Consider the following 27972-nt stretch of genomic DNA (forward strand, 5'->3'; position numbering starts at 1 on the left):
CCTTCTTAAAAACCATTGTTTTCGACATCCTATTTGGAGTATTAAAACAATATTATTATTTGTGTTAAACCTTATTTGGGAGTAAGAGTTCATCTTTACTAGTTTTTCACATAAGTATTTAAAAGGTGATACATTTTATAACCTTTTCAACCTTTCTCTTTAGAAGTAGCATGCATGAATATGACCACAGTAGGCATTTGTCATAAAGTCAAGAACAATATTAACGGATTCATATACTCGCAGCTATATTGTGAAAACGATTTAACCAGATAAAAATGGAGTGAAGGCATAGCTAAACAGCTCATGTAAAAGGATTCGTCGTATAGCGATCAGCATGTTTAGAAAACAAACTCGTCACATTTTGACATAAAGCATTTGCTACAATAAATCCTATATATTATATACACGTGTGTGTGTATGTCTGTGTGTGTGTGCGTGTGCGTGTGTTAATTGTCCTTACTTTTGATATATTTTTGTTTTAACATGAACTGATGGTATGTTGCTTAGATATTCTATGATAAACCATCAACGTCGTTTTTGTTCTGCGTGTTTACTAGAAATAGTAATACATCCTTAGACAGAAACATTACTCGTTAATCGCAGTATTCTTACGAGAATGGCATGTATAAATTTAAGCTAGTGATGGTGACGTCGTTTCGACCGTACTGTCTACTAGCTTCCATGTATTGGATGGCTGTTGAGGTAGTGTATCTCGTCAAAATATTTGAGATTTTAGCTCAAAAGTACTTTGTTTGGATGGGGTATGATGGTTTTTCTGGCAGAGGTTTTCAATAAGGATTAAAAAATTTCAATCGTTTATGTACGTAACATTTAATGAAATATAGATTAGGTCATCGAAAATAGCAGTTTCAGTGAAAAACAACTGTATGTATATTTTACAAAGCTTACCTCTTTTAGTATTTGGAAATTACATCGCTATTTGATAAAATGTTGGGTATGATTAATGCTATATCCTTATTTTCACAGGTGCAGCTGTTATTGTGACACTGGCTGTGAACAACAGATTCCAACATTCTTGGATGTAAGTTGAATAACTTTTTTATAATTAATATTTATTATTGTTTAGTTCTGTTTTTGCAGTAGCCGCATTCAATGAGCTCTTATTCGCTTACCAACTTTGATAGCTACCAGAAAGTTCAAGCCTATTTGACAATAGGATATGAATTTAAAAACTATGACGCACATGTGCTTGAGATTCAAATAACGATTAAGCCACAGTGCACACTATTCCAGATGGTTGATACCATATCATAACTATACACTGAAAATATGTATTTTGGAGGAAATGGCTTTTTTGTTGTTGACGTATAATACAAGTATATTCATAATGAATAATTTTATTCAGTAGCCGAATCAAGATATACCAAAATAAGCGCATTATTGTATCCGCGTCGAAAGTATTCAAGTTTCCGGTAATGCATTATTTTTCTGCTTGTGTAAAAAACTGACTCGATCAATAAACGGACATTGATAAACTTGTGACTTGTGAAAAAACTTTCTAAGGATAATGTTTAATTTAACAAGGTAAGTGTTTTTAATGAATATTCATAAAAATTAAATCAAAGACACGTGTGTCTCATCTCAAGTACTAGTATTAATTAATGTATGTGGGGTGTTCGCGAAGTTCGTGTAAATGACCTATAATTCGTGTTATATTGCTAATAAATAAATGAAAAATATATCACAATAATGTTACATGAATTACAATACTCCATGATAAATAGTATACGAATCCATTAACAAGTTTGATAGTTACATCAGTTCCAACACATTCACTATACGTGACTTGACGCACGCCCAAAACGTAAACGATATGAATTAACGTCACACGTCATCCATGTTAAATGAACGGTGCACTTTTTCTACGTAGTCACCGCACAATGCTACACATTTGTGATGTCTCGCAACCCACTTGGTAATTGTCTCCAGGTACCAGTCTATGTTAAGTTGTGAAACTTTTCGACAGGTCGCCAATGTCGAATCAGCAACGTCCTGGAAGCGTTGTCCACGGAGGGAAGTCTTTATATCAGGAAAGGTCCTGAAATCCATGGGGGCTAAATCAGGGTTGTAGGGATGTTGTTCTAAGACTTCAAATCCCAGTAATGTAATCTCTAACTGTGTAGAGTTGGCCCTATGTGCAGGAGCATTATCTTGGTGCAGGATAACCCGATTAAGGTCCAAATCCAGCTGTTTCCTCATAAGAGCCTTGACGAGATCCCTTTTCAAGACCTGAAAATGCTAGAAAGTGTTGCAATATAAATACAATGTATTTACTAGTAATATTATCATTTTGTTATGATTTTACGTTTAAATATATATTGTAACAGTATTAAACACCCTTATTTGTAGCAAGATAAACGCTAAAAGGCTCCGTTTTGATTTGTTTCCTGACTTTCCAACTAAATAAAAAATACGATTTCGCTGTGCATTATTTCATTAATATAGTAATTAGCGATCACAACACACTCAGACCCGACCTTCTGCTTGATAATTGCACTTATAGGCGAGCAACAAGAGGTTATTATTTGGATGTGCTTTGTTGTTTTATCTGCTTGTCACTTATAAACTTTGTGTTAATTTATAAGGGCGTAGTCCAACACAAACAATTTTTAAATTCACCTACTACAACATGCAATCCAATTTCTGGTAGCTGAGATTTCAATGTTTCTGCAGAATTCTGCGTGCAAAAAGTGTTGTTGTTTTTTCAGTGCCAGTGTCGAACTTTAACCGTTCTGTGTATAAATGCACTCATCAATGTTGAGAGTGGGTGGGGAGGTTGGCGGCCGGGGTCATTTAGGACGATAAACAGCGGTTGGTTCTTGACATACGTGATATTGACAGGCCCACAGATTGCAACCCGATACATAGGCATACCACCCTAGGGATTTCGAAAAATACTCGTGCTCCAGGGATTTGGATTTCGACAAATATTTCTGCTCCACGGGTGGGATTCCGACAAATATTCCTGCTCCAGGGGTGTGATTTAGACAAATATTCCTGCTCCAGGGGAGGGATTTCGACAAATATTCCTGCTCCACGGGTGGGATTTCGACAAATATTCCTGCTTCAGGGGTGGGATTTTAACAAATATTACTGCTCTAGGGGTGAGATTTTTACAAATATTCCTGCTACAGGGGTGGGATTTCGACAAAAATTCCTGCTCAAGGGGTGTGATTTCGACAAATATTTCTGATCCATGGGTGTGATTTTGACAAATATTTCTGCTATAAAAATGGGACTCCGACAAATTACCCTACTGCAAGGGTGGGATTTCGTGAAATTTTCCAGGTCCATGCTCAAAATTTCGAGAAATATTCCTGCTTAAGGGGTTGGATTTCGAATAGAAACTTGGTGTGTTTCTAAATTCCTAGTAAGAGCGCGCCGCCACCTCCCCATCCCGCTCCCCCACCATTCCCGGCCGGGTAACTCATTGATATGTGCATATCGGGATGTTAATATGGTTCGATATATGCTTACGTATTTTATTAATTTATTAATACATTATAGATGATAAATCCGTCAGATGCACGAATTGCACTCAAACTCTTGTTTGATTGGGAATATTCATTGGCACTAGTTTTCTGATGTAACCACTCATTGTAAAAATATATATTGCAAAGGACCGTATAAACTTTGGCCATAAATGAACAAACAGAAACAATGAAATACATTTAATTATTATTAGCTAAATGGAGACACTGGGCCGATTATGATGTTTCATTTGTGGCCAGCAAACAACCAGGAGGACAAAACACAGAGAGCAATGCTCCATTTTGTTGGATTTGCCGTGCTTCTCTGTGGGGTTGTTGAAAGCCTCAACATATGTTCCGTGCATAACAGCACGGAACATACTTGTGAAATCGAGGGCATAGTCTTTAACTGCAGTTACCAGCGCCGGACCACGGTTCCCTATATTGGGCCGAAAGCTGACATAAATGTCTGTTTCCTGTAAGTTCATTCATTTTATTTTGAAAAGGTTCCTGTTATATTCTTAAGCGTAATCGTAGTATATAAAAATTGTGTATGTTTTTATCGATATTATCTATCAAAATAAAGATTAGATGAGTATATAAAATGACCAGTTACATTCCACGTAATTGAACAATATTTTCTCGCCATCTTTTAATAAATGGGTGTTGGCAATTACAAAAGACGCTTTTCATGTATTTCAGGGATCTCTCTCATAACCAGTTGGTGGAAGTGAATAATGAGATGTTTAACTTTCTGCCGAACTTGCAACAGCTGTACGTATATACAATCCGGATGCCGCCAGATTGCTAGTGCATATTTGTTACTGTTATAATGTGTATTTCATTCATGGTCATTCCAAGTTATTGTTTTTTTATTTATATCAAATAGGGGATGCAAGTGGTGCATCTGGAACTCCTCGGCCATTTTCTATCGAAAACAACCTCGGATGTATATGGACGGTTTATAATGTCAGAATTCTAAACAGTTTAACTACGCTGCAAGTTGACCGCGTAGTAATTTCAATTTCGCAGTTTAACATATGAGACTTTACTCTTGGGAATCATAATTATTTATGCAATATACACTTCAAATACACGTTAAAACACTTGAATTAATTAATGATATTACTCAAAATTTTACGAACTACTTCTACTGATGAACTGGCATACAACCGAGGTTGTTTTCGATGGAAATGGCCGAGGAGTTCCGAAAGGCAAGTGTGGTGAGCTGATCAACTGGGAAAGGTAAAAAAATACATATAATTTACCAGAATGCACCAACTAATACACAGCCGTAAACGAACCTGTGTCTACATTTGTGATATCTTATTAGAAGCGATCAGTATAACGTTTGTGAATTGTACATTAACTATATTCGCAACAGAAGTGACAGTTGCGTTTATACTGTACACTTAGTATTTTCAATTTTATTATAAACCAATGATTATTGGACACGATATTATTATTGGTGTTCATGGTTTTTATTGGTTTTTAATGGTTTAAATGGTTTCTGATGTTTGTTTTTAGGGACTTAAGATGGAACAGAATCAAACATGTCAGTAGATACGCTTTCTATACCCTACCTAGACTCTCAATCGTGTAAGCCATCTAGTTTGTATAAATTATAGTGGATTCCTTAATATATACATGAATTATTTTATCGTGTACATTAGGGAAAAAAGAAATGACTACATATTATTTACTTGTATGTAAGATGCTAGTAGTAATTAAATCGAATTTCCGTGAAGCACATGCATGCGTGAACTAGCGTTAAACTTCATTACTGAAGAAAAATAAATCTAAATGTCTTTGTTTTTGCCCGATGTTCATTGGCTATTAACTGAACTGTCACATCTGTTCAGGCTTCACCATTAGATTTGAAATTATTATATAATCCTATATGTTTTATCTGTTGAGTTCAATTATGTGATACATTTACAAACAAGCCCTCTGCCATTCGTCGAAAATCTATGGCAAACACGAATATGCTAAGATTGAGCTTGATCAATATTGCTTTTAGAAAATTTGAGGTATGAGCTCAATACATAGGAGATTGATAATCGCATATATTTTTAAAACAAAATAAACTGTGTATGTCCTAATTTGTGGAATGCTGCATTATAGTCTTTATTAAATTCAGATGGCTTACTGGTAACAACATCGAATGTGGATGTGAGGAGAAACGTGTGGAGTATTTCAGAAACAACCTACGTGTCAGGTATGGAAGAGGTCTGAAAATCGATGGCTTTTGTGCAGATGGAAGTTTTCAATGCTCAGAAGGTATGTATTATTTTCAGCTTTATTGTACATGGATTACAAAAGATTGCATTTAAACTTTATAAGTTTCATGTTTGCAATAAAATATTAACATTTTGTACATCAGTTTTTATGGTTAAGAAAAAAAAAATCATACAGAGGCAAATTCATTTTCAGTTGATTCTATATATTTACTGTATTCGGTTGGATTTTTCTTTGGTTAATGCAGCCATGTTCTGGTATTTATTTTATAAAAAATAACACTTTCTCACACCTCAGATAAGTAGATCCAAAAATGACCATGCTAGGAATTCTTAGCTTGCCCACGGGCAAGATAAAACAAGTACCCGTATGGAACTCCTTTTTTTGTTATCACACAATTACCTCCCATGTTGAAGACCGTCGTCTGTAGCATCAATGAAATCTTATGGCAATATTTAAATTCCTTATTAATAATTTTTCGCTTAAAATGGTACCATAAAACGTTTTCACGCTCAATTCAAGAAATAATGCTGCACTTAACTCAGAATTATTTCAAGAACGATTTGACTATTAACATAATCTGAATCATTCCGCGCATATCCATGACAATCATGAATTATCACATATCTATACGCATTTGTTTTTACAATGCACAAAAAAGTTCCACCGAAAAAGGTGGGTGAAAAAGCATTTACCTCGTTTCCGTAAAACACCGTACGGTTTGGGATGAACACTCTCAGCCATCGAAGAAACATATAATCATTTGCTAACTGAATGTTTGGTAAGCAACTGGTGACTAGTCAATTGCGTTTGATTCCAAAATAAGAATACAGGTGCTACGGTGCATTGACAGTGTTGGACCATTTTATGATTGAAAAGTCGAAAATGAAGTCACCTTTTAATACTTTGTTCCTACTGTGTGTCTCTGAAGGATCGATCTTTAGACTGAGAGCATACTTTGTATCCCATAAATTTATACCCGTATGCTTTGTGGGTACATTATGTCACCGAGGGAAAATTCTGTATACCTTTTTTCCCGAAGGATCACTGTTTGTACCTTGTGCCCCGAAGCATCACTCTTCATACCTTGTGCCCGGAAGTATCCTTCTTTATTCTTTATCTCCCCGAAGGATCACTCTTTATACTTTATTTCCCCGAAGTATCACCATTTATAACTTGTGCCCCGAAGTACCACTATCTATATTTTTGTATTATTTTTACTTAACGCTCAAAAAACATATTTTTGTCAAAATTATTCGGATCTTCATAATACACTTCCATCAAACCAAAAAAGATGAATATGACGTGTAAATAATATTAATGGACGTCATGTTGTTTGATTGACAGACATAGTTCAGGCCAACGCCACGTGCTACAAATGCCAACAAGTTGATACTATCAGTCCGTGCTTACAAGAGCAACAATGCGCAAATGAAAAGGTAAGTTTATAAAGAGTAATATACCAAAATATTTCATTGTTTTGATTTGGTAGTGCCAATAGTTAAGTGCTAAAGTTAAAGGTGTTTAGAACCACGTTTTTAAAACTATATGTTATGCCAAATATATAAATGAACACAAACTAACACGTCTTTATTTATAGAAAAGAACCATATATAAGAACCAAATCGAAATCAATTGGATAAAATAAATCAAAACTAAATCAAACACCATCCTCACGTCAAACAGAAATGAATGTCGCTATCAAATATATTTGGTGGCATATCACTGCAGCCAGATAACATAATTACGTTCGCGCAATGTTTTGTGTTAACCATTTTCGCGATAATCATCTGGCCATCTAGTTAATACCTTTTCTGTAAATAAATAACATAATACTGGCACCTGTTATCTAACTGGTTAAATAGATACGACTCGTGTTACCACTTATTTTTACATGCATTTCTGGCTTCTAGCCGTGATTTAATATCCACTTAGTAAGTAACATAAGAACTGGTTAACTACAAACGATTTGTTTAACCATTTATCTTTAACTGGTTATCTTCTTATGATGTGCGAATTTCAATTTGTGATTGGTAACAAAAATCTTTTCTAGAAGAATCTGGATATCTATGTCGTTTTGAAAATTGTCGCGAAAATTAAGTGCTTAACACGAAACAATTAACGAAAGTAAACAGGCTCTCCTACGGCAGTTATTTGCCACCACAATTATATCTGTTAATGAGATGTACAACAAATGTGTATCCATTCAATAAATATATATTTTATTATTTAATTGAGATCTGCATGCTCGGCTTACATGATTTGCCGCTTGACATCAGTTGACTCGGACAGACAATGTCAATGTGTAATAGACTGATGTCCTATATATTATATAGCCTAAAAGAGGATAAATGTTTGTTTTTCAGTGTAAGATCGTAACATGTTTCACCAAGTGAGCACCGAAAGAAATATTAACCTTTGGTGTTCATAAGGTGAAATATATCGATATTTTACACTGAAACATTTTTTTTACTATCTTTATATTGGATTTAAAACTCATTTAAAACAATTTGTTTTAGAAAAACGCACCAATTTGTATGCGCTCGTAACATCATTTCCGTAATGACGTCGTTGAAACAGTGTATCAGCTCTGTGCGCGCCGAAGTTTGGTCTGAAACTGAGACCGCGCAGTTTCAAAACAGTAAAATTCATCAATTTAATATCTGGTCGGTAGGTCTGTCGGTCGGTGGTACATGTTGACTTTGTCGCAAACTTCCATTACGAGTATTGTTTCGAAACTTGGCATATTCAATAATTAATTAACAACTAATTATATGAAATACTTTGTAGAAAATATTTTGAACAGTTAAAGAAAACAGCGCTTTAAAAATTGCTACACATTGTAGTTACCAGGAAGTGAGAAATACCTGCCATGTGATAGCTGTTGTTTATTCCATTGGCTATTTTAATTAGTTGGTTTGATAGCCGGTTCAATGGTATATATCACTGCTGTGAAAGAAAAAGTCTAATTTATTAAATCCTTTAATCAGCTGGTTGACTTTACAGGAGGTCTGTTTTTCAAAATTGGAATACAACGGACGGAACCTGACCTTTTCGACAGGTTGCACGGATCACTCTGCATGCCTTCGGGATCCTTATCTGGGATGCGCGTCGAGTGACGTAGGCCTAATCTTTGCTTCCTGCAGCATTTGCCACAAGGGGTCGCTGTCAAATAATATTGTTGTTCCAAGTATGTTTATCCTTTAAATACGGGTAGTATATGCAGAACGATGGACACATGCTCACATTGAAGGAGGCAAACTCTTTGCCAGGTGTAGGCTTTGCTTCAAGGGGTTGCTGTCTAAAATTGTATTGTTCCAGGCATGTTTATGTCCTCTCTGCGATAAGTATATAAAGCATGGTTGATACATCAGATATCATGTGATGACAGAAGAACTACGTATGGCAGATTCAAGCATCCTTGAACATTCTCATGGCATGTGTTGCTGTATGGCAGAGTCAAGCATCCTTGAACATACTCATGGCATGTGTTGCTGTATGGAGGAGTCAAGTTTCCTTGAACATACTCATGGCATGTGTTGCTATATGGCAGAGGCAAGTATCCTTGAACATACTCATGGCATGTGTTGCTATATGGCTGAGGCAAGTATCCTTGAACATACTCATGGTCATGTATTGCTGTATGTTAGAGTCAAGTATCCTAGAACATACTCATGAAATGTGTTGCTTTATGGCAGAGTCAAATATCCGTGAACTTGTCATGGCATGTGTTGGTGTATGGCAGAGTCAAGTATCCTTGAACATATATATGGCATGTGTTGCTGAATGGGAGTAAGTCCGAACATTTTGTTGGTACTATAATATAACTGGCTACAAGGCGTTGAATATACTTTCTTATGGTAATTTCTTTTAATCTTAATCTTACATTATGATATTGTTTTTTGACGCCTGTTAGTTCTTAAGTGAAAATCTCATTTAAAGCACATTATTTAAAGCTACAGTGGGCAACATTTTCCTTTGATTAAACATATGAAATAATATTTTTAAGCATACTGATTAAAAGACAGAGATTTGTCTTATTTGAGGAAACGGTTTCAGACAAAGCAAATGTGTTTGCTGTTGCTGTTTTCATTTCAAGATAAACGCTGAATTGTTCAAAAAGCGCTGTACTGTCTTTTTCATCGTGCTGTGTGTACCATAATGGCTGGCAGTTATGAATAACATAGTTAGATTTTTAAAATTCGAATTACTGTGGTTAATACAGCCATTATTCTTCATTATGTATTTTATATGGCATCAATATTTCTTATAGATTTTATATCGAAGTTCATCATTGGTGGAAAAATAACACTGTCTGCAAGGGTAATGCCTAAAACAGAGAAATACACAGCAGAAGTAAGTGAAGTATTCCTTTCTGACAATGCTAATGTGTCTGTATGTTGGTATCGTTTGAATAATTTGAAAGCCCTTTGAATGCAGCAAAAATATCATTTCAAAGGGAATATTTAATAAACAAGCTTCCTTGTCCTTAAAAATAAAAAAGTCAAGTAGACACCAATGGTTATTGGAGCTACCAGAGAACAATCTTATTTGTTGTTTAGAGGTTCTGGCTATATAAACTAGTTCAAACACCCACCTGGAGCAGTGATTACGAACAGTCTCAAGTCTGAGTCCAGGCATAATTTCACTAGGGCAAAACTTTATTTCATTGTTATATTCCTTCTAGCAAAGCATTGATGTTATTATTTGCTGAGCTGAAATATATTAATATTTGAGTGTTGTGAAAGAAATTATATAAATATAAATATTGTTCCTTCATTAAAATGCTTTTCTGAGCCTGAGTCTAGACTTGACTTGAGACTGTTTGTAATTATGGCTTCAGATTCGTGTGACAATGAACTCAAGTTTTACTCACCGTTCAAAAGCGTGTGTGGTCTATATGTGGTGTTTGAAAGTTAGCGTATGTCGCCCAGTGTCGTTTGGGCCCCTAACTTGTGCATCTCAGCAAGGTTTAAAATTAATTTTTACTACTTGGTTGTCATTGTATTATTGTCACCTGCATGTGTCTGATCAAAGCTCGAAATCGGTGTATTTATTAAATATTGAACTGAGGATTTTCTCTTTGGAAACGATCAAATGTTAAATTGTTTTTATCGTTATGAATAAAGAAATCCCTATCGATGCCATACGAACACATTTCTGTTTTGCAGCTTAGAAATCTCGTAAGTCAAGCGCCTGGCGATATAGAAGTCGGACAGCTTGAGTTCAGGTTATACATAACACGTTTACTTTATGCACAGTTATTTACATAATTAATGCCGGTACATATATTACTTGCTTTTTAAGATTAACATTTAAACAAAATATGTATGATTTCTGTGACTGTTGTTTTCCTATTTAAACTGCTTAATCTTATAGGCTATGGCTTAATGCATCAGTCAATTGTTACCACGCCCCCAAGGTCCGCGGAATAGCGGGGTCTTTGACTTTCGGTCCAGCCAAGCCCAGGTAAAATCCCCGCCCTGCGTAGATGAACAGCTGGTAAAATTCCCGCCAATTGTCCCCGCACCTCAGGGATCCTAGGTAAGGATCCTAGATCCTTTCCCCACTATTTTTGTCGCGAAGACAAAACCATCGCATTAATCCGGCACTGTGGGGCCACCTGGAAGGTAAAAACACTGCCGATTTCCCCTGCTATCCCCGGTACACCCCCGGACCATGGGGCTGTGGTTACAATTGACTATTGCATAACATATTATCGCTTAATTATCCTTTATTATCTGGTCTCAACATGCCCGTCTGATAATGAAAGAAAATGTCCATTTTGTAACGCTTTTGAAGACGAACATCACTTTTTACTTGAATGTCAATTATATGCCGACCTACAAAAATGTATATCAAACCATATAGACCGAATTGAAGTTTCTTGTGTTGATGACCTCTCAAAAACTGTTATTAATAGAAGTTTGGCTATGCATGGCCAAATGCATGTAAAGGTGAGACTGCTCTATTGGTTAAGAAGCCCGACTCTCGACTAAGTAACGCTCAAGAGTTTATAAATGGGCAATGTTTAATCTAGCAAAACTAAATTTATTTAAAACAAAATAGTACACAACTTCAAAAAGTAGTTTCGATTTCTTTATGAATCTGAAGCATGGAATCATTTTTAAACGAAAGGTGTTTGATTTTGAAAGTTTCGTTTTTTTTTAATAATGCTAGGTAACCTTTTATTTATATTCTCTGAGGTTTCAAAAATGTTATAGAAATTTAGTTTATGTTTAATTATTTGTACTGATTTATTGCCGTACTATTGACATACAAGCCGGTTTTCATAAAAACCCTTAGTAAAAAATCAACTTTTTTTCAAATTGCATTTTGGTTTGAAGAAAAATTTAAAACTAAATACACAAAATATAAAATTAGCAAAAAGAGGTCCAACTAATAAATTCGTATAAATAATGTTTATGAATAATAGAGGGTATTTAACATAGTTCGTGTTTTTTTCAAAAAATAGAGAATGTTCATGAATATGGCTTCTGTTCTATTGCATTCACAGAAACGAAGGTCTCCTTTTAACGTTCCGGATGTACGTCACAACAGTGTATTTTGAAACATTGACGCACGTGTTAAATGGGATTGCTAACGAAATGAAAAACAACATCCAAAGCACATCATTTCATGCCCTTGTCGAGAATGTGACTGCCGGTAATCTATATTCATTTTTACATAGAAAATATTTGTGGAGCACTTGACCTTCACGTGGAACACGCCATAAAATCTTCGAACATATATATTATCTATATGGTCCTAATATAGCTATCGGTCTAAGTTCGGTGTCCGTCGTCCGGTGTCCATCGTCCGGCGTCAACAATAGCTTATGAACATCATCTTCTCCTAAACCAACAATTTTGATGAAAATTTATAAGAATGTTCCTTGGGTGGTGCTCTTTTAAAAGTATTCAAATAAAATGAATTCCATGCGGAACTCAGGTTGCCATGACAACCTAAAGAAAAAAACAACAACACTCTTCTTGACCAAAACCATGAGTCCTAGAGCTAGGTATTTGGTATGAAACATTGTCTAGTGGTTGTCTACCAAGTTTGTTCAAATAATGCCCCTAAGGTCATAATTTGCAACATCCCGTGGGTTACAAGTTTTCTATAAACACCATTCATTAAAATCTGATAGTTATGTTAAGTATATTCTTGAAGCAAGGGCAAAAAATCGTGCTAAATAGTCTTAAGTTGGAGATTGAATTATTGTATATTTTTAGAAACGAGGGAATGGATTTATATTTTATTAATTCTTCAAAATAGTCACTTTTGAGGTAATTATTGCTCTTTTTAAAGGTTTATGGTTAAAGTAATAATTATATTTCTTTACTTTCTAGAAGATTCTTTCTGACTTTTCCATCGGACTAGATCTAATAATTTGCATGGAAAGTGAATACAACTTATATAAACAAGAATTAATTTAACGTATAATGAAGAAAATCTATGTTGTATATATTGGAGGTTGAATAATAATATTGTTTGACCAGTGTGTATTTATTTCCAGTCCAGACTTGCTAAGGCAGTTTGTTGATTTTATGGTAGGGTGCCCTGGATGATCTTTTCTGCGACCTTTTGACCATGCTCACAATTTTGAAAACAAATATCAATGCCGTGTTAAGATGACCGTGACAGTGGCCTTTTAACCAACTACTTATTTGTGAAGTTGCAGTTATGAACTTTTGACCATGCGTAGAGTTTTGTACACAAATATGGTGTCCTTGGATGACCTTGACAGTGACCTTCTGACCTACTTCCTTATTTGGGAAGCTACCGCCATGGAATTTGAACCATGTGTACAGTTTTTTAACAGATATTAATGTTGTCATTGAATGACCATGACTGTTATCTTTTGACTTCCTTTGTTATTTTTATGTTGCAGAAATGCGATTTAGACCAAGTGTACAGTTTTCAAAACAAATATCAATGTTATCCTCTGATGAAATTGACTTTGATCGTTTGACCAACTTTTTTAATTTGGAAGCTACATCAATGAAATTTAAACCATGTGTACATTTTTTAAATAGATATCAATGTTGTCCTTGGATGACCATGACTGTGACCTTTTGACCTACTTTATTATTAATCAAGCTGCAGTTATGAAATGTGTACCATATGTACAGTTTTAAAAACAAATATCAATGCTATCCTCGGATGACCTTGACTGTGACCTTATGACTCACGTTTTTTAAGCAGCAGCATTAAACTTGGACCATGTGTAGAGTTTTGATAAAAATATCAATGCTGTGCTTTGATGACCTGAATTGTGACTTTTTGACATATCTTCTTATCTTTGAAGCTGCTGTGATGTAATTTCGAGCATGTGTACAGTTTTGTAAACAATCAATAATGAATTTGGCAGGCGATCTTTTGACTTAACATTATGGCCCTCTTGTTAAACTTTAAGTGTGTTTTTGTCTTCTGCAAATTCGGAATCAAATAATTACGTAATAGTAATAACATAAGAGTTGCATTACATGGAAACGAAATTCGGTCCCAATACATGAGCGAATTCCTTTAAACGGAGTAGCTTTTTGGATATTCGACAACTAGGCTTCTCTCTGTATTTTTTATTTTAAAATAAGAATAACAACCACTTTTCTATATACCTTTTGCGTATTTAAAATCATCTCAGAAAATGTACATCGGTCGGTGTTTCGGGTGATCAGCCGGTTAGGCGGTCTGTAAAACCACTACACGAAAGCGCCATCACTCGAGCAACATCGCCAACACTTAAATATGTACATATTTCCTTTTTAAGAAGCTTATTAGTTTGTTGTATTACGGCGTAAGTTTTGTACATAACAATAGTATTACTTACGGTGTATGTAAGCAACGAAGTGTACTTCAAATGCGAACAGACCTCAAAATATGCACACGTCGGGTTCTGAAAAAGGCTCCAGGCACCACAGTTTGCCAATTATTATATCGTAGCCAACCGTCAGTAAAAGTGTTCTTACACGGTACAACATTCTTCGATTTTCGAAATATGTCCTTCAAATAAAATAATAAAATAATAAAACATATCATACTCACGTATGTAGAAGACTCAAGGCACAGCTGCACCACGGAAGTATCGACATCTCATTTCTTTGCTCTACTGAAAATTGGTGGAGCAGGCGTTTATTAGCCGTATTCTAGCAGTTAAGGAATTGTTGCGATTAAGATATATTATAAGTAAAGTGGAAAGTGAAATTTAAATCATCGACGCTGTTGAATTCATATATACATTAAGCTTATATGGGAACCTATTGTTCAAAGTAGCAATGCATTTTTTATACTTGATGCTCCACTCTTCAACGATTTCAAACACGGTTTTGTAAAGTCATAATTACCATTTTATAAACCGGTCTTGTTTAAAATTATGGATATGTTTAAGTCGTAATTTGTTGGTTCATGCTTGTAGGTACCAACGCCTTCTATAAAAAGGTCGTTTGATACCTCCTGGGTTATACATAACGAATTACGTATATCATCGGCTGTAAGCTAATAGTTAAACGCAATTCTTATTTTGGTCTTAACCTTGTGTCTAAATAATTTGGCTTGTTGGCTTGTCCCTGTACTTCCCGATGCCTTGTTGCATAAATAATTTGTTTGTACTTTATGAAGAACCAATCCACTGCCCAGAGATCAGTGAAGATACGCCCCGAGGACTCTTTGTTTGGCCAGTGACCATAACCGGCAACGAAACTACGGTTACCTGTCCGATTAATGCGAAGGAAAATGCAACTCGAAAGTGGTACATTAATTTGTCTTAAACAATTTTATTAGTTTTTATCATATTTGTTCAAATTAAAGGTTTTTGCATTTGCCAAATTAATATGTACTTATTTTGCCATGGGTATGAATTACATTTTGTCATCTTTGCATCTTGTTTGTTTGTCAGCTTGTCATATTGCCATACGAAATCGATTCTATAAAGAGGGTAGGTTCCAGTTTTAAAACTTACCTGCCGTGCAAGAAATAGACTGAAAAATTGCCCTAGAGAAAGCAAATATTTCACTCTTTTTAATACATACTCTTGCTAGCAGATTTTACCTATGATATGAGTGCCTGTTCATACATTTGGAAAGTTTCTGTGCTAATATCATATTTGAGTTATGTAGTGCTTTCATTTTGAATTATGAAAACCTACTTGCCATGCATTTACGCTGGCCTTTCATCGATCCGTGGACTTAGCAAGACATCTATGTTATATATATATATATTAAATATGTATAAATTAGCTATTATGTATCCATTTCATTTCTTTTGCGCTGTTATATTTTTTGCGGAGCATCCAGTAATGAAACGTTCTTTATCTCCACTTTGTAAAACAGTAACTACAAAGCAGATTGGGAAAGTGCCGCAATATCAAAATGTTTGTTCAAGGACTCATTTGCTCGAAAATTAGAAGAAATGGACAAGCTTTCTGTCACCGACGGTATGTATATGATAAGATGGGTCAATGAATAAGATACTATATGTTCAAGTTTGCTATAAGCATTAATAAACCTTCGGACAAGTGCGAGGTTATTTACTCTAACAGTAGTTTAGATCTCCAGTAAACTCCTGTGCGGGTATTCATAAAACATCTTAATTCATTTTTTAACTGAAGTTGCTTTCTTATTGTTCTTTTGTCAAGTTTAAAGAAGAGTATAAGTGAAATTAACGTAAAATTATGTATATTGTTGAAATTGAACAGGACATCGAATAGTAAATACACCATTTTTAAAGAACCCGCGAAGAAACCACGTCGTCTGTAACAAAAAAGGTAAAGTTACAGGATTTTTCCGATCGTTTTTCAAATGTAAAAGCGGAAATCCGTCATTGTTCATATATGTCACGATAGTGGGGGACATCACCTATGAAAAGGCACATGGGTAAAACAACCATTTTTAAGTCACTTAAACAGCACCGAATAGTAGATGGTACTGTTGAATTGGTCGGGTACCGGGTACTATAATTGAAACCCGTCGGTATCCGTCGATGTTCAAAAACCATCTGTATACAAAGCAGAAGTATTGTTATTAATATACATTTTTTCAGAAAATGTACAGGAGCTTGTCAAGAATTTGAGTTCTGCATCAAACAACTGGACAACGTACCATGAGCATCACGTAGACATCACTGTGAATGTCCTTGAAAACGTAATAAATTACGCTACCACTGGACTGTCAACTGCTGTTTCTGATGATTTAGTTAGCGTTATCAGTAACGTTATGAACGTTAACGATTCTATTCTATCAAAGGCTCAAAGCACGGGCCAAACGTCACAGAGGTACGACTTGAAATAGTCACTCATTCAGTTCAGTCTTCACTAATGAGTTGCTCACAAATGCTTAAGTGCAATTATAAAATTTACATTATCTAATTTTATTATATCAATATACCCTCAAAGATCTTGCTAGTAAGGCCTTAATAACGAGTACATTTCCGCAGATCTAACATGAATGTTATTTGGTTCAGACTTGGTTCAGATTGACCTCTCTTTGAAAAATAAAGATTCCTTTAAGTATTCTACTTTTACACAATGTGTAGCTTTTCCGTGTCAATTGTCAGGTGTGTACAATGAAACTGAATGTCTCTTTGGCTCTCTTACATCTTGCATCTATCAGGGATGAGTTGCAAAGGAAGTGAGAACCGCATAGCGTTTGTTTTGTGTTGTTTTGAGCTCTATTTAAAATCAAACAACGACTTGAATCGTTGAACAGCTCTTTCCGGTTAAAAATAGAAAAGTTAATAATGCGGGAAATTTTAAGCCCCGCCAACTGAAAGTCTATGTGTTGTTATCACGCACATGTTTATGCAACGACCTGAAATGAAATAGCGCTATTCACGAGATAGCAAATTGCCACCAAAGGGTACCTAGGAGGACCAGTATTCTAATTTACCGTTGCAAAAGCTCTCGAAAGCAAACTGCTTAAGCAAAGCACCACATTATGAACTGTATTTGAAATTATGTTTTAGAATGGTTGAGCTTGTTGAACTCATCGGAGAAAAAGTTAACAGGAGCCGAAATGAGTCTCAACTGGTGAAGCAAAATATAGCTGTTGTTGCCTTAACACATGCGGACAACGAAACTAAAGGATACACATTGTCTTTTAAAAGCAACAGCTCTGATCTAACGGATTCGGGGGTATAATTGATATGTTTGTTATGCCATTAATTAAAACGTAGAAAGTAGTGCCAATATATTTAACGTAATTATGATATAATATTGCCTTAAACTTACTAGAAGAGAAGAAGATGTACTCAAAAATAACATTGTTGGTGATGTTGGCTATTTTGCTGCAACTTTTGACACAAGCATATTTCAAGGATATGAACTGCGTTTGCAAACCTGACGGCGCATGGTCACACTGTGTCATAAAATTGTCATAAGCTTTGATCGTCCTGAGTGTATTGAGAGAAGTTCACTAAATATAAGTTTGATGACTTTTCAAAATAGACCACTGCTGAAGCTAGTACATGGGGCGTAGACAGAGTTACACTAGCAAGTAATTCCTGCGAACAATCTCAAAAGATGTGTGATTGTACTGTCATTTCTGGAAAAACAGCACTTTTAAAATTTTCATTTTTTTCCGAGAAATAATTGAACTCAAACGAAAGCTTAATACACACATTCGTCACACATTTAAAGTATTCCTACAAACAATAGATGTCAAATAATGTTGCACGGCCTAGGCTTACTTTAAGTTTTTATGAAACTGTATAAAAATTGTGTTTCAGGTGAAGGTTGATGTTGGTGAAGCTGATGTTGACAACGGAAACTCTGGAATAACCGTCCCCGGCAATGCAAGCACACGCAGAAATATTACAATTAGCGTTCTGAATAATGAAAAACTGTTTACGGTAATTGTTTGATATTCTATTACAGTTGTTGATAATATATTTACAGAAAATACAAAGTATTGTACCTGGCGATAATCAAGACTGACTGGTTTGCCTATCTTATTTATACTAATAGAATAACATTATATGCCTAAGACAATAAATTGACTGACTGGTTTATGTTTAACAACAGTTACAAACATTAAACGGCTTGGTCATCTTTACAGTCACAAGAAAGAAGGCATAATGTTAACCAGACGGGCAAGAAAGCAAAACATCGACATATTAACAGCAGGGTAATCGGTGCTAGTGTACCGGGCTTCAATGTGTCGAACTTGACGACCCCTGTTAGGATAACGCTGCAACATAGGAAGGTAACATTCACTTCCGACTGCTGTATACTGAGTATTTTTATTTAGTTAGGTGGTAAATTGCATAATGATATATTTTATATGAAAATTATTTTGCAGAAGGGAGGTAATGTGGCATGCGTGTATTGGAGCGAAAAACAGCATTTGTGGAAAACGGACGGATGTTTTGTGCACAAAACAAATGCTGATTACACTGTGTGCCACTGCGAGCATTTGACTAACTTTGCTCTTCTGATGGTAAGCGTTTTCGTGGTAGTTAATTCAAAGTTTGCAGTTTATAAGATAATTCTAAAGTATTGCATGTACAAGTTTTCGTATTAAGAATGATCTATTCAGATAAATTCAAACACAATAAAATGAAATTCGTTGACAAAGCGTGTTCTTCGAATTTGGATAATTCACGGAAAACTATTTTTTTTATAATATTAAGTACTGGTCAATGAACTGGTCAATGAACTTGAATTAATAAGTAATTTTACTGCTGTGAAATATTTTTCTATCTTAAAGGATATACACAACACTGGAGAAACGTTATCGGATACAGAACGGAAAGTACTAAAAATGTTATCTCAAATTGGGTGCGGCTTGTCGTTTGTAGGTGCAACACTGACGTCCATCACACATTTTATGATGTAGTAAGGATTTTTCTTAGTAATACTAATTTGTATGCTTACATATGGTAAACAAATTTTATGGCTTACGAAAGGACATTCTATAGTATTGTTTACACATAGTGTTAAATTAACTAGATCTTACCAATACATTTAACACTTCTACCCCTGACGTTTTACATTATGGTTAACCGATAGTGTTAAAATAACGATACCATAACAGAATATGTATCACTACTACTGTTCTGTGTTGTGTAATAAGTGAATTCCAATGACATGTTTATCATTATTTCAGTAGTTCATTATCGTCACGTTCTTGATAATTATGATTGATTATGTTATTGATGTTTGCACAACGGTCTGTGATAAAAAGAAAAGCAAACGCAGCTACACGGATGCTCGGTAAGACGTGTATACATTCCAAATGTAAATTGCTTTTTTGTTTTGTTTTCAGTTTTTCAAGGGACAGGCAGTTTAAACAATTAAAGTAAGAATACTGAACAGTTAGGTTGTTTGCTTGACATAAACAAACTATCAATAAAAATTCAAACACTGTATTGTTATATTATAAAAGTAAATATTGTTATTTCAATAGCATATCTGTAACTATCTAGGTGTAACTTGATATTATATGCACTTTAGCAGACATCGTATATTATCCAATATGTTGATTGATCATTTTGATACCCTTTGTCTTGGGGTTTCTAGTGACATAAATGAAACTTTTTGCCCAAATATATTTATAAATGCTTACAATGTGTACATTGAGCTGAAATCGCGCTCGTTTGCAAACATCCGTCACCGTGGCTTACCTTTGTTGCTCTTTAAGTGTGATTGACCTTGTTTTTATAATCGGAAGTTTTGGCTTTGCCAAAGAACCACGGTTTTGCAAGGTATACAGCTATTTTAGTTGACACGTTCGTTCTGCTGTTTTAATGTGTATAATATTTAATTAAATAAGCGTGTTACTTGAAATAAGTTTACGATATTTGATCAATACCAAACATACGTATATAAATATGTCCGCGGACGGATAGGTTTTTTGATTCCTGATCGAAAAACAACAACAACAACACATTTTTCATGGTCATTTATTTTACCGATTAGTTTTAATTTCCTTTTACTATTATTCCGACTACAGAGTACAATTGCATACAATATTCTTCATTTTTTTGTACTTGAATGTTTGGCATTTCATATCAGAAAATGATGCATTCTGTGTGATTCCAATGATCAACACACTTGTATGCATTTTACAGTATTAGTTTTAATTAATCTCATTTTGCAGTGGAAATCTATCTTACAACGGAGAGGCTGTGGTGTTTATATTCTGCACAGAGTGTCACTCATTCGTTTTTTTTCAGGATAGCTAGATAGAATTTAGAACTAAGGGTTGTTGCTATAAAAACAATTTGATATGGCCTTTGTGATAAAGGGTACTCGCGAATCATGAATAGGCCATTCGAATCACAAACTTATGTATCGAAATTCTTTAATCATAGAAAGAATCCATTTAATTACGCTTGCCCGTACATCGGACTTTCACCCGGAGTACACCGGCCAATTTGAAATTCAAAAAGATTCAATACGCAAGCAGTAGCTTGATGTATTTCATTTATGAATAAAGTAATTAATTACTATTATTATTATACGTTTTTCTTTATTTTTTACTTTCTCTTCATATTATTTATTTCATAAAATAGGCTTTTAATGACTTCATTTATTTTCAAGGCAAGAGCTGTGGTTTTGCATTTCGCTTTTCTGTCAGTATTCTTATTCATGGGGGTCATGTCTGGACTCCTGATATATAAATTGGTCAAGCCATTTAAGGCCCAGGGCGAAGTCGGTGGAAGATACTTTCATCCAGTAATTGCTGCTATTGGGATCGGTATGTAGTTCATATTGAACTTTATTTTTTAAATAATATAAACAATGTATACGATTGTCCTTTAAGCTACACTTTTGAAAGAACTAACCATTTCACAGTGGTATGTCAACTACCGGAACCGTGCGCGTGTGGACGAATGCATGAATATAATAAGGAACTACTTTTATAAATACATGTTCCAATATTTGTACCTATTTTAAACTTTATGCTTTTATTCCTAGGTCAAAAGCTCATTGTTATGTTTGAATTTGTTATTCATGTTGAAAAATAGCTCATTGAGCATGTGTTTCTTGCTATCATATACCCGACTTTAACTAAAGTTTCTTGTAGCTTGTATCTTGTTATTTAAATTCTGTCAAGGTAAAATTTAGTATGCCAAGTGGGATAGCTCAAAAGACACTAACATATGAATTATTTGAAAATCATTTAGTACTATATCATAATTTCTGAAAATAAAAAAACGACCGTGGGGCGTTATGCTTCATTTAAACTACCATTGATAAAACAATCCATGTAATATGTTCTATTTCTTTTTACCCGAATATGATAAACAATTTATGTTTTACAGGTATACCTGTATTGGTAATTGCTGTGGCTATGGGCGTGAATATTTCTGAGATTTATGAATATCAACCGTCAGGAATGTAAGTCTAAATTATAGTCCTCTATACATTTTATTACATTGATATATAATGACATTACTAGTATAATTTCTACCACCAGCTTAGCTCTTTGCCAAAGTAATGTCGTATCATATAAAAGTTTTGACAGTGAGATTTTATAGGTTAATAACTGGTTACTGCTCACCATTTTATGATAATTGGCGATTCAAATTTTTTTTTAAGTGTAATAGAACCTAAAATCGTATCTTTTAGGTGCTGGATAAGTCGATTGACATTTCAAGCCACAGTCATTCCATTGGTATCTATTATACTTTCCGAGAACATTTGCGCTGTTCTATTGTACTTACATGTGCGGAACAAGATGCGAAAGAAAATGAATTTGGCGATCATCGAAATGCACAAATGGAAACAAGTCACCAACATTATGCTCAATGCTGTAAAAATGGCATTCGTTTTAGGGATACCTTTTGGGTTTGCATTTTTCGCAATAGGCGATGCAGCATTTGTTGTGCAGATACTTTTTGTACTTTTCAATACATTGCAAGGTGTATTTATATTCATTTTCTTCTGGATCAAAGACAAAAATGCACCAAAATACTGTAAACACATCCTACTTTGTTTCAAATCTCCGTACGAACAAGCAAGTAAAGGTCAGTATTTTCTTTATCAAACTGTTTAATAGACGGCGTTTTAAATTACGCGTTTTATTTGTTTATCCTATTCCGTAGAATGTCTGTTTTATTCGGGCAAGCGCATGCATAATTCTTATTTAGTATCCATATTTAGTTTAAGCTTAATCCTTGGAATGTTTGATGTATTCATTAGAGCAAGCATACGAATGATTCTTTAATAAAATCCAGATGTGAGCGAGCTGGCAACTGCCAAGCCAAGCACGTTTGCATCGACTGCAAACAGTAAGTTGTTTGTTAATTTATAACAGTCTTGATGTAACAGTTTTGCAATTACTGATTTTGCCGGAGCTATTTTGGATGGTTTTTATGTTTTGGGTACACTTTTAAGATATTTTTTGGATCAGAGTATACTTCGATCAAAATAAGTCATCATAGATTTAATAAGTAAAATCAATTTTGTTACTAATTAACATTAGTTGAACATCGTGACTTTCCATTTGTAATTTAGTTTCAATCAATCATTCACTAAGTATTTATGCATAATACCTTCCAGTCTATAATACATATAATGTTGTACCAGTCTGTATTGCAGATTCTGTCGAACCAGTCCAGGTTCCAGGTTCTGTCGCGAAAACGAAGGACGATGAAGCCATGGAAACAGGTAAATCAAATAATACAAAAGTACATTGAAATATATCATAAATACGTCACACGTAAAGCTAGTTTCCTATGGCTAATCATCAGCTACTAAGATACAAGTTTCAATATATGTTTGTTTGTACATACAGTTGATTGCTTAAGGTATGAAATGGACTTAGCTTTTTCGTTTTAAGGCAGTTGTTTCGACACATTCTTCTCACTTTTCCCTACATTTATCGAAACAATTCAAACGTCTTAATTATTTAGTTGACAGTAAAATACTTGATCAAATTGGAGTTGCAATTGGGTATTTTAAATATAATATTGTAACAATAAAAAATGGTGGCATAAAAGTGCCGTAAGATAACCTGTTAACGTTTCCGAATTGTTTCGTATTAACCACTTAATTTTCGCATATTCGCGAAACTTTTTCGGAAAGATAAATATCATCAGCCTTAAAACTGGCTTGAAAGTGCCCAGAACTGTCATATGTTACCCATCTAGCTGTACAACATTAACAGGTAAACTAGTTATGGTGTGCGAATTCCACTTAGTAAATAACATACTAACTGAGTAACTAGGTAAGAATGGTGTCATCAGTTACCCATAAATGCATTCCAGATTCAGGCGCTAACAGGTTATCTAGTTATAGTTTGCGAACTCCTCCTAATAAGTAATATACTAACTATGATAACTAAAACAAACAAATGTGCAGTTTATGCGTTCTATTGAAAACAATACAATTGATAGTGAGCCAGTCGGGAGTGTGTTTTTGCTGCCAAGATTTGCAATACGTATTTATGCATAATACGTTCCAGTCTGTAATACAGATTAAATCGTACCAGTCTGTATTGCAGGTCCTGTCGAACCAGTCTGTATTCCAAATTCTGTTGCTAACAAAGTGAAGGACGATGTACCAAAGGCAACAGGTAAATCAAATACTGTAATACATTAGTACGTTTAAATATATCATACATACGTCACACTTCAAGCTAGCTTCCAATGGCTAATCATCATTTACTAAGATACAAGTTTCAACATATGTTTGTTTGTACATACAGTTGATTGTTTAAGGTATGAAATGGACTTAGCTTTTTCGTTTTAAGGCAGTTGTTTCAATACATTTTCCTTTTTTTTATTCCCAACATTTATTGAAAAAATTAAAACGTTTTAATTATTTAGTTGACAGTAAAATCCTTGATCGAATTGGAGTAGCAATTAGGTATTTTTAATATGCTATTGTTACAATAAACAGATATGTAATTTATGTATTCTATTGAAAACAATTGCTGCCAACATGTATAATTGCAATGTTAGATTTTATTTTGTAAGACTGTTGAAAACATAAATAAGTGTCTTGATTGATATTATATAAACATTGTATATCTTAAATGGCATTTTTTTTGTAGTTTTCAGAGGTGGTTGGAAGTTTTAAAGGAAAAGTAAGTTTCAATGTGGATAGCGTTCCACGAGTTTATTTAATTAATCTGACAGCTTCATTGAGATCCTATGCTTTATTTAATATGAAGCTCCTGTATAATTCTAAATGTTCTGCTGAAGCCTTTCTGACAAACCTGTTGTGCCACTCCCGTGACATTTCTAATACAACAAAACACCCAAGTGAAGCCTACCATCGAAAATATAGCCCAATATTCAACTCATTCGTTATAAAAACGTACTATCCGAGATTTGCAAACCCAAATTAGATATCGTTCTATATATTTTTTAAGTTCTAGTTGATATCAGTTTTATATCAATTATATCAATTTAAAAAACACAAGGTGCTCCTTAATAAAACTAGTTTCTTTTCTGCAACTGAAACAGTATGTGAAGTACGAGGGCTGTTCGTAAATGTTTTGAACAAGAATTGTTTCTTTAAATATAAATATAATAACATATTTCATCTAATGCTGATATATCTTTTCCAAGAGTCACATATTTAAAATACGTATTTTGTAGATATGCTCAATTTGAATTTGAAAAAAACTTGCGAAAGATAGTAATGGTATGAAGAATGTAGTATTTTGTAAATGATTTGTTTTGGATTATGAAATACTTAAAAAAGTTTGCTCGATAGAACGTTTAAATCAAACAAAACCTAAGATAAAAATGATATTTAGTAACTAACATGACTGCATTATTGCATATAAATGCATACATTACCATTGATTTTGTTCTTGCTTGTTTTTATTCCTCTTCAAACGTATCTATGCTGAATATCATTATTCACTTTTTAACTATTTTGCATGGTAGATTTAAAGTCAACACGTATATGTTTGTACTCCAACCGCAGGTTTGGCGAAAGGTTAATGGAAGAGTGATACACCTTGTCCTGTTTTGCTAACACCATTCTGCTCTCATAGAGACCAGTCTGGGCGCCCTTCTGTATTCTTAGAATTAAATGCTTAAGATAATCAATTATCTCCATTTCTTTATTAAACTTATAATATGATTATAATTGAATACAGTCTGTACATAGTTTGCAGGTGGAAAATGAAACACAATTCCAATTATTTTCTGTCAAATTCATATTTTTCTAGTCTTAGCATCATCATACACTGTGCCTTTTTCTTCCTTAGCACCCTGTCGCTTTTCCTTTATGAACCTTGGCTAAAACTATACACTATCTTTTACATTAAAAGACTTGCACTGATGCCGTTATGTGATCAATCAGTTTAATTAATGATTAGAATAAGCGTTTGTATTATTTCTGGTTTTCCATTCAATTAAAATGCAGTTTTTATTCTAGTATTTGTATTCTAATTTTAGTTTTTAGTTCCCGAATGCCGTAGCAATATATTGGCTTTTAAATTACAAATATTAATCAGTACTGAAATAATGCTATATTTATGATTGTTTTTCAGAAGACGTCAAGGCAGCAAAATTTGACATTTGATTCCAACACTCATCAAGTATGCAAATAGTTATATGGTAACGTTGGTTTGGATCTAGAAAACAGAAATCATTGTCGTTTTGCAGTTGCTGCTGTTAGAGTTGTTAGCCACACCATTAAATAAAGAAGAACAACATGACCAGTGATCAAATTATGAAATATGTAATGACTTATTGGTGCACCCTTGGCGACACGGTATAAACACCATTATGGTATAGAAACCATTATATTTGGTACTTTTAAAGTGTACATAATATATACATTACTAACGTATACAACTCTTGTGTAGCCATATAACTTATAAACAATACAAACACCTCATTTATTCAATCCCCCGCGCAGTGATAAAATCTTTCGCCCAGTTGGAATATAAGATGATTTTTTTCTCTATACACTAGATGATTTTGTTCTGTATTTTTTGTTATCAAACTGATGGTGTGATATTGTAAGTGTGAACAAATATGCGATTTCTTCTCTACTTAACAAGCATATGTATCCTTTACACGTGTTTGATACTGGCTATCAAACTCGATAAGATCAGTACATGCCTTTTTTAAATTATATTGGCTTGTCTAACGTTCTATGTGCACATCTTGTCTAACTCGGTTAATCATTTAAACACACTGTAACAGTCAAGAGAGCTTTGCAAGACCGGAACGTGTAAGACTACATGGAGAAGTTAAAATGGTGAATCAAGCTCCTATTTGAATTATTCAATTTTATGGATGCATTTTAATTTGAGAGATACTATACAACTTTTGAAATTAAGATAATAGTAATTGTCCTGTTGTTTGTGATCAGAATGAATGAATAAACACTTGTGTTAGCTGTGTGATTCCCATGCAATTAGTGATCAATAACATTAACATATTTTGAATGTAATTACTTTCTAGAGTACCGAGAATGTTTTTGCGCTTCCTTTTCTAAAATTTCTAAAATTCGTATCATGTATGACGTGCATAAAATGCAAGATAATTGTATTATGTGCATTTATCAAGAAAACGGCTTGACTTGTTACCATAAACAGGGTTTATCTTTTTTTTAAATTTTCGACTACTGGGTTTGACCCTGTATTTTTCATCGTATTATTGTATTGTTATAGGATTCATTATTATAATATTTTTATGTAACAGTACAGTCAAGACCCGTTGGCTCGATATCGCTTGGTTCGAATTTCTAGTTGGCTCGAATTGGATGTAAAGGACCGATTTAGTTTTACTCATTATAAGCATTCCCGCTTGGCTCGATTTTCGCGAGGCTCGAAGTATTTTGGTCGGTCCCTGGGATATCGAGCCAACGGTTTTCGACTGTGCGCTTTTCCGTGCTGTTTGTTTCAATTATTAACTTGTATTAAAACATGGATGTTTTGACGTGTGTAAATATATATATAGAGAAAAGTATGAATACAAATGTATCTCAATAAAACATATATATACTGTGTTAATGATGTTTTGTGTTCGGGCTAAAACAATATCTTTTGTAAATTAACTTAATAAAACATGTTGTCAATCAAATATACAAAACACGATCACAATGCCATTCTCCACAGAAGAGACGGCAAATTCCGCCCAACACCCGATGTACACACATTATACGTTATTCGGCTTATATAATGCTTATGTTTGTAAGTATTTAACTAATTTCGCCCAACAGCGGTTTCGCACAGTTATTTTCAACACTTCAACATTTTTGTTGTTCGTCACGTGCGTTCAATTACGCTTCATATACCTGTATTATTGCAAGATTAATTTGAAAGTCAGT

The 27972-nt window shown here is 34.2% G+C and overlaps 1 protein-coding gene across 1 annotated transcript; it reads left to right on the plus strand.

Annotated features, from left to right (window-relative positions):
* The first annotated feature begins 1431 nt into the window (after positions 1-1431).
* Positions 1432-27640, plus strand: LOC128237649 (adhesion G-protein coupled receptor G6-like). The gene is made up of 29 exons (XM_052953241.1): positions 1432-1545; positions 3707-3969; positions 4194-4265; positions 5019-5090; positions 5632-5771; positions 7077-7168; positions 8736-8919; positions 10003-10085; positions 10901-10959; positions 12247-12395; positions 15351-15480; positions 16061-16164; positions 16426-16494; positions 16770-17001; positions 17691-17859; positions 18453-18575; positions 18782-18928; positions 19025-19162; positions 19433-19560; positions 19991-20023; positions 20327-20429; positions 21268-21424; positions 21993-22068; positions 22300-22697; positions 22908-22961; positions 23260-23340; positions 24176-24247; positions 24728-24760; positions 26183-27640. The coding sequence occupies exons 2-28, from the start codon at positions 3731-3733 to the stop codon at positions 24751-24753; spliced, it is 3330 nt and encodes a 1109-aa protein (XP_052809201.1). The 5' UTR covers positions 1432-1545; positions 3707-3730; the 3' UTR covers positions 24754-24760; positions 26183-27640.
* The last annotated feature ends 332 nt before the right edge of the window (positions 27641-27972 follow it).

This window comes from Mya arenaria, chromosome 6 (genome assembly GCF_026914265.1).
Source record: "Mya arenaria isolate MELC-2E11 chromosome 6, ASM2691426v1".
Lineage (NCBI taxonomy): Eukaryota > Metazoa > Mollusca > Bivalvia > Myida > Myidae > Mya > Mya arenaria.

What these genes read in the sequence shown, in the direction of transcription:
- LOC128237649 (XM_052953241.1), top strand. Translation starts at nt 3,731, where the DNA reads ATGATGTTTCATTTGTGGCCAGCAAACAACCAGGAGGACAAAACACAG. An exon ending in CGTCGTCTGTAACAAAAAAG is followed by an intron (nt 16,495 to 16,769) that starts GTAAAGTTACAG and finishes ACATTTTTTCAG; the next exon opens with AAAATGTACAGGAGCTTGTC. An exon ending in CGATGAAGCCATGGAAACAG is followed by an intron (nt 23,341 to 24,175) that starts GTAAATCAAATA and finishes TCTGTATTGCAG; the next exon opens with GTCCTGTCGAACCAGTCTGT.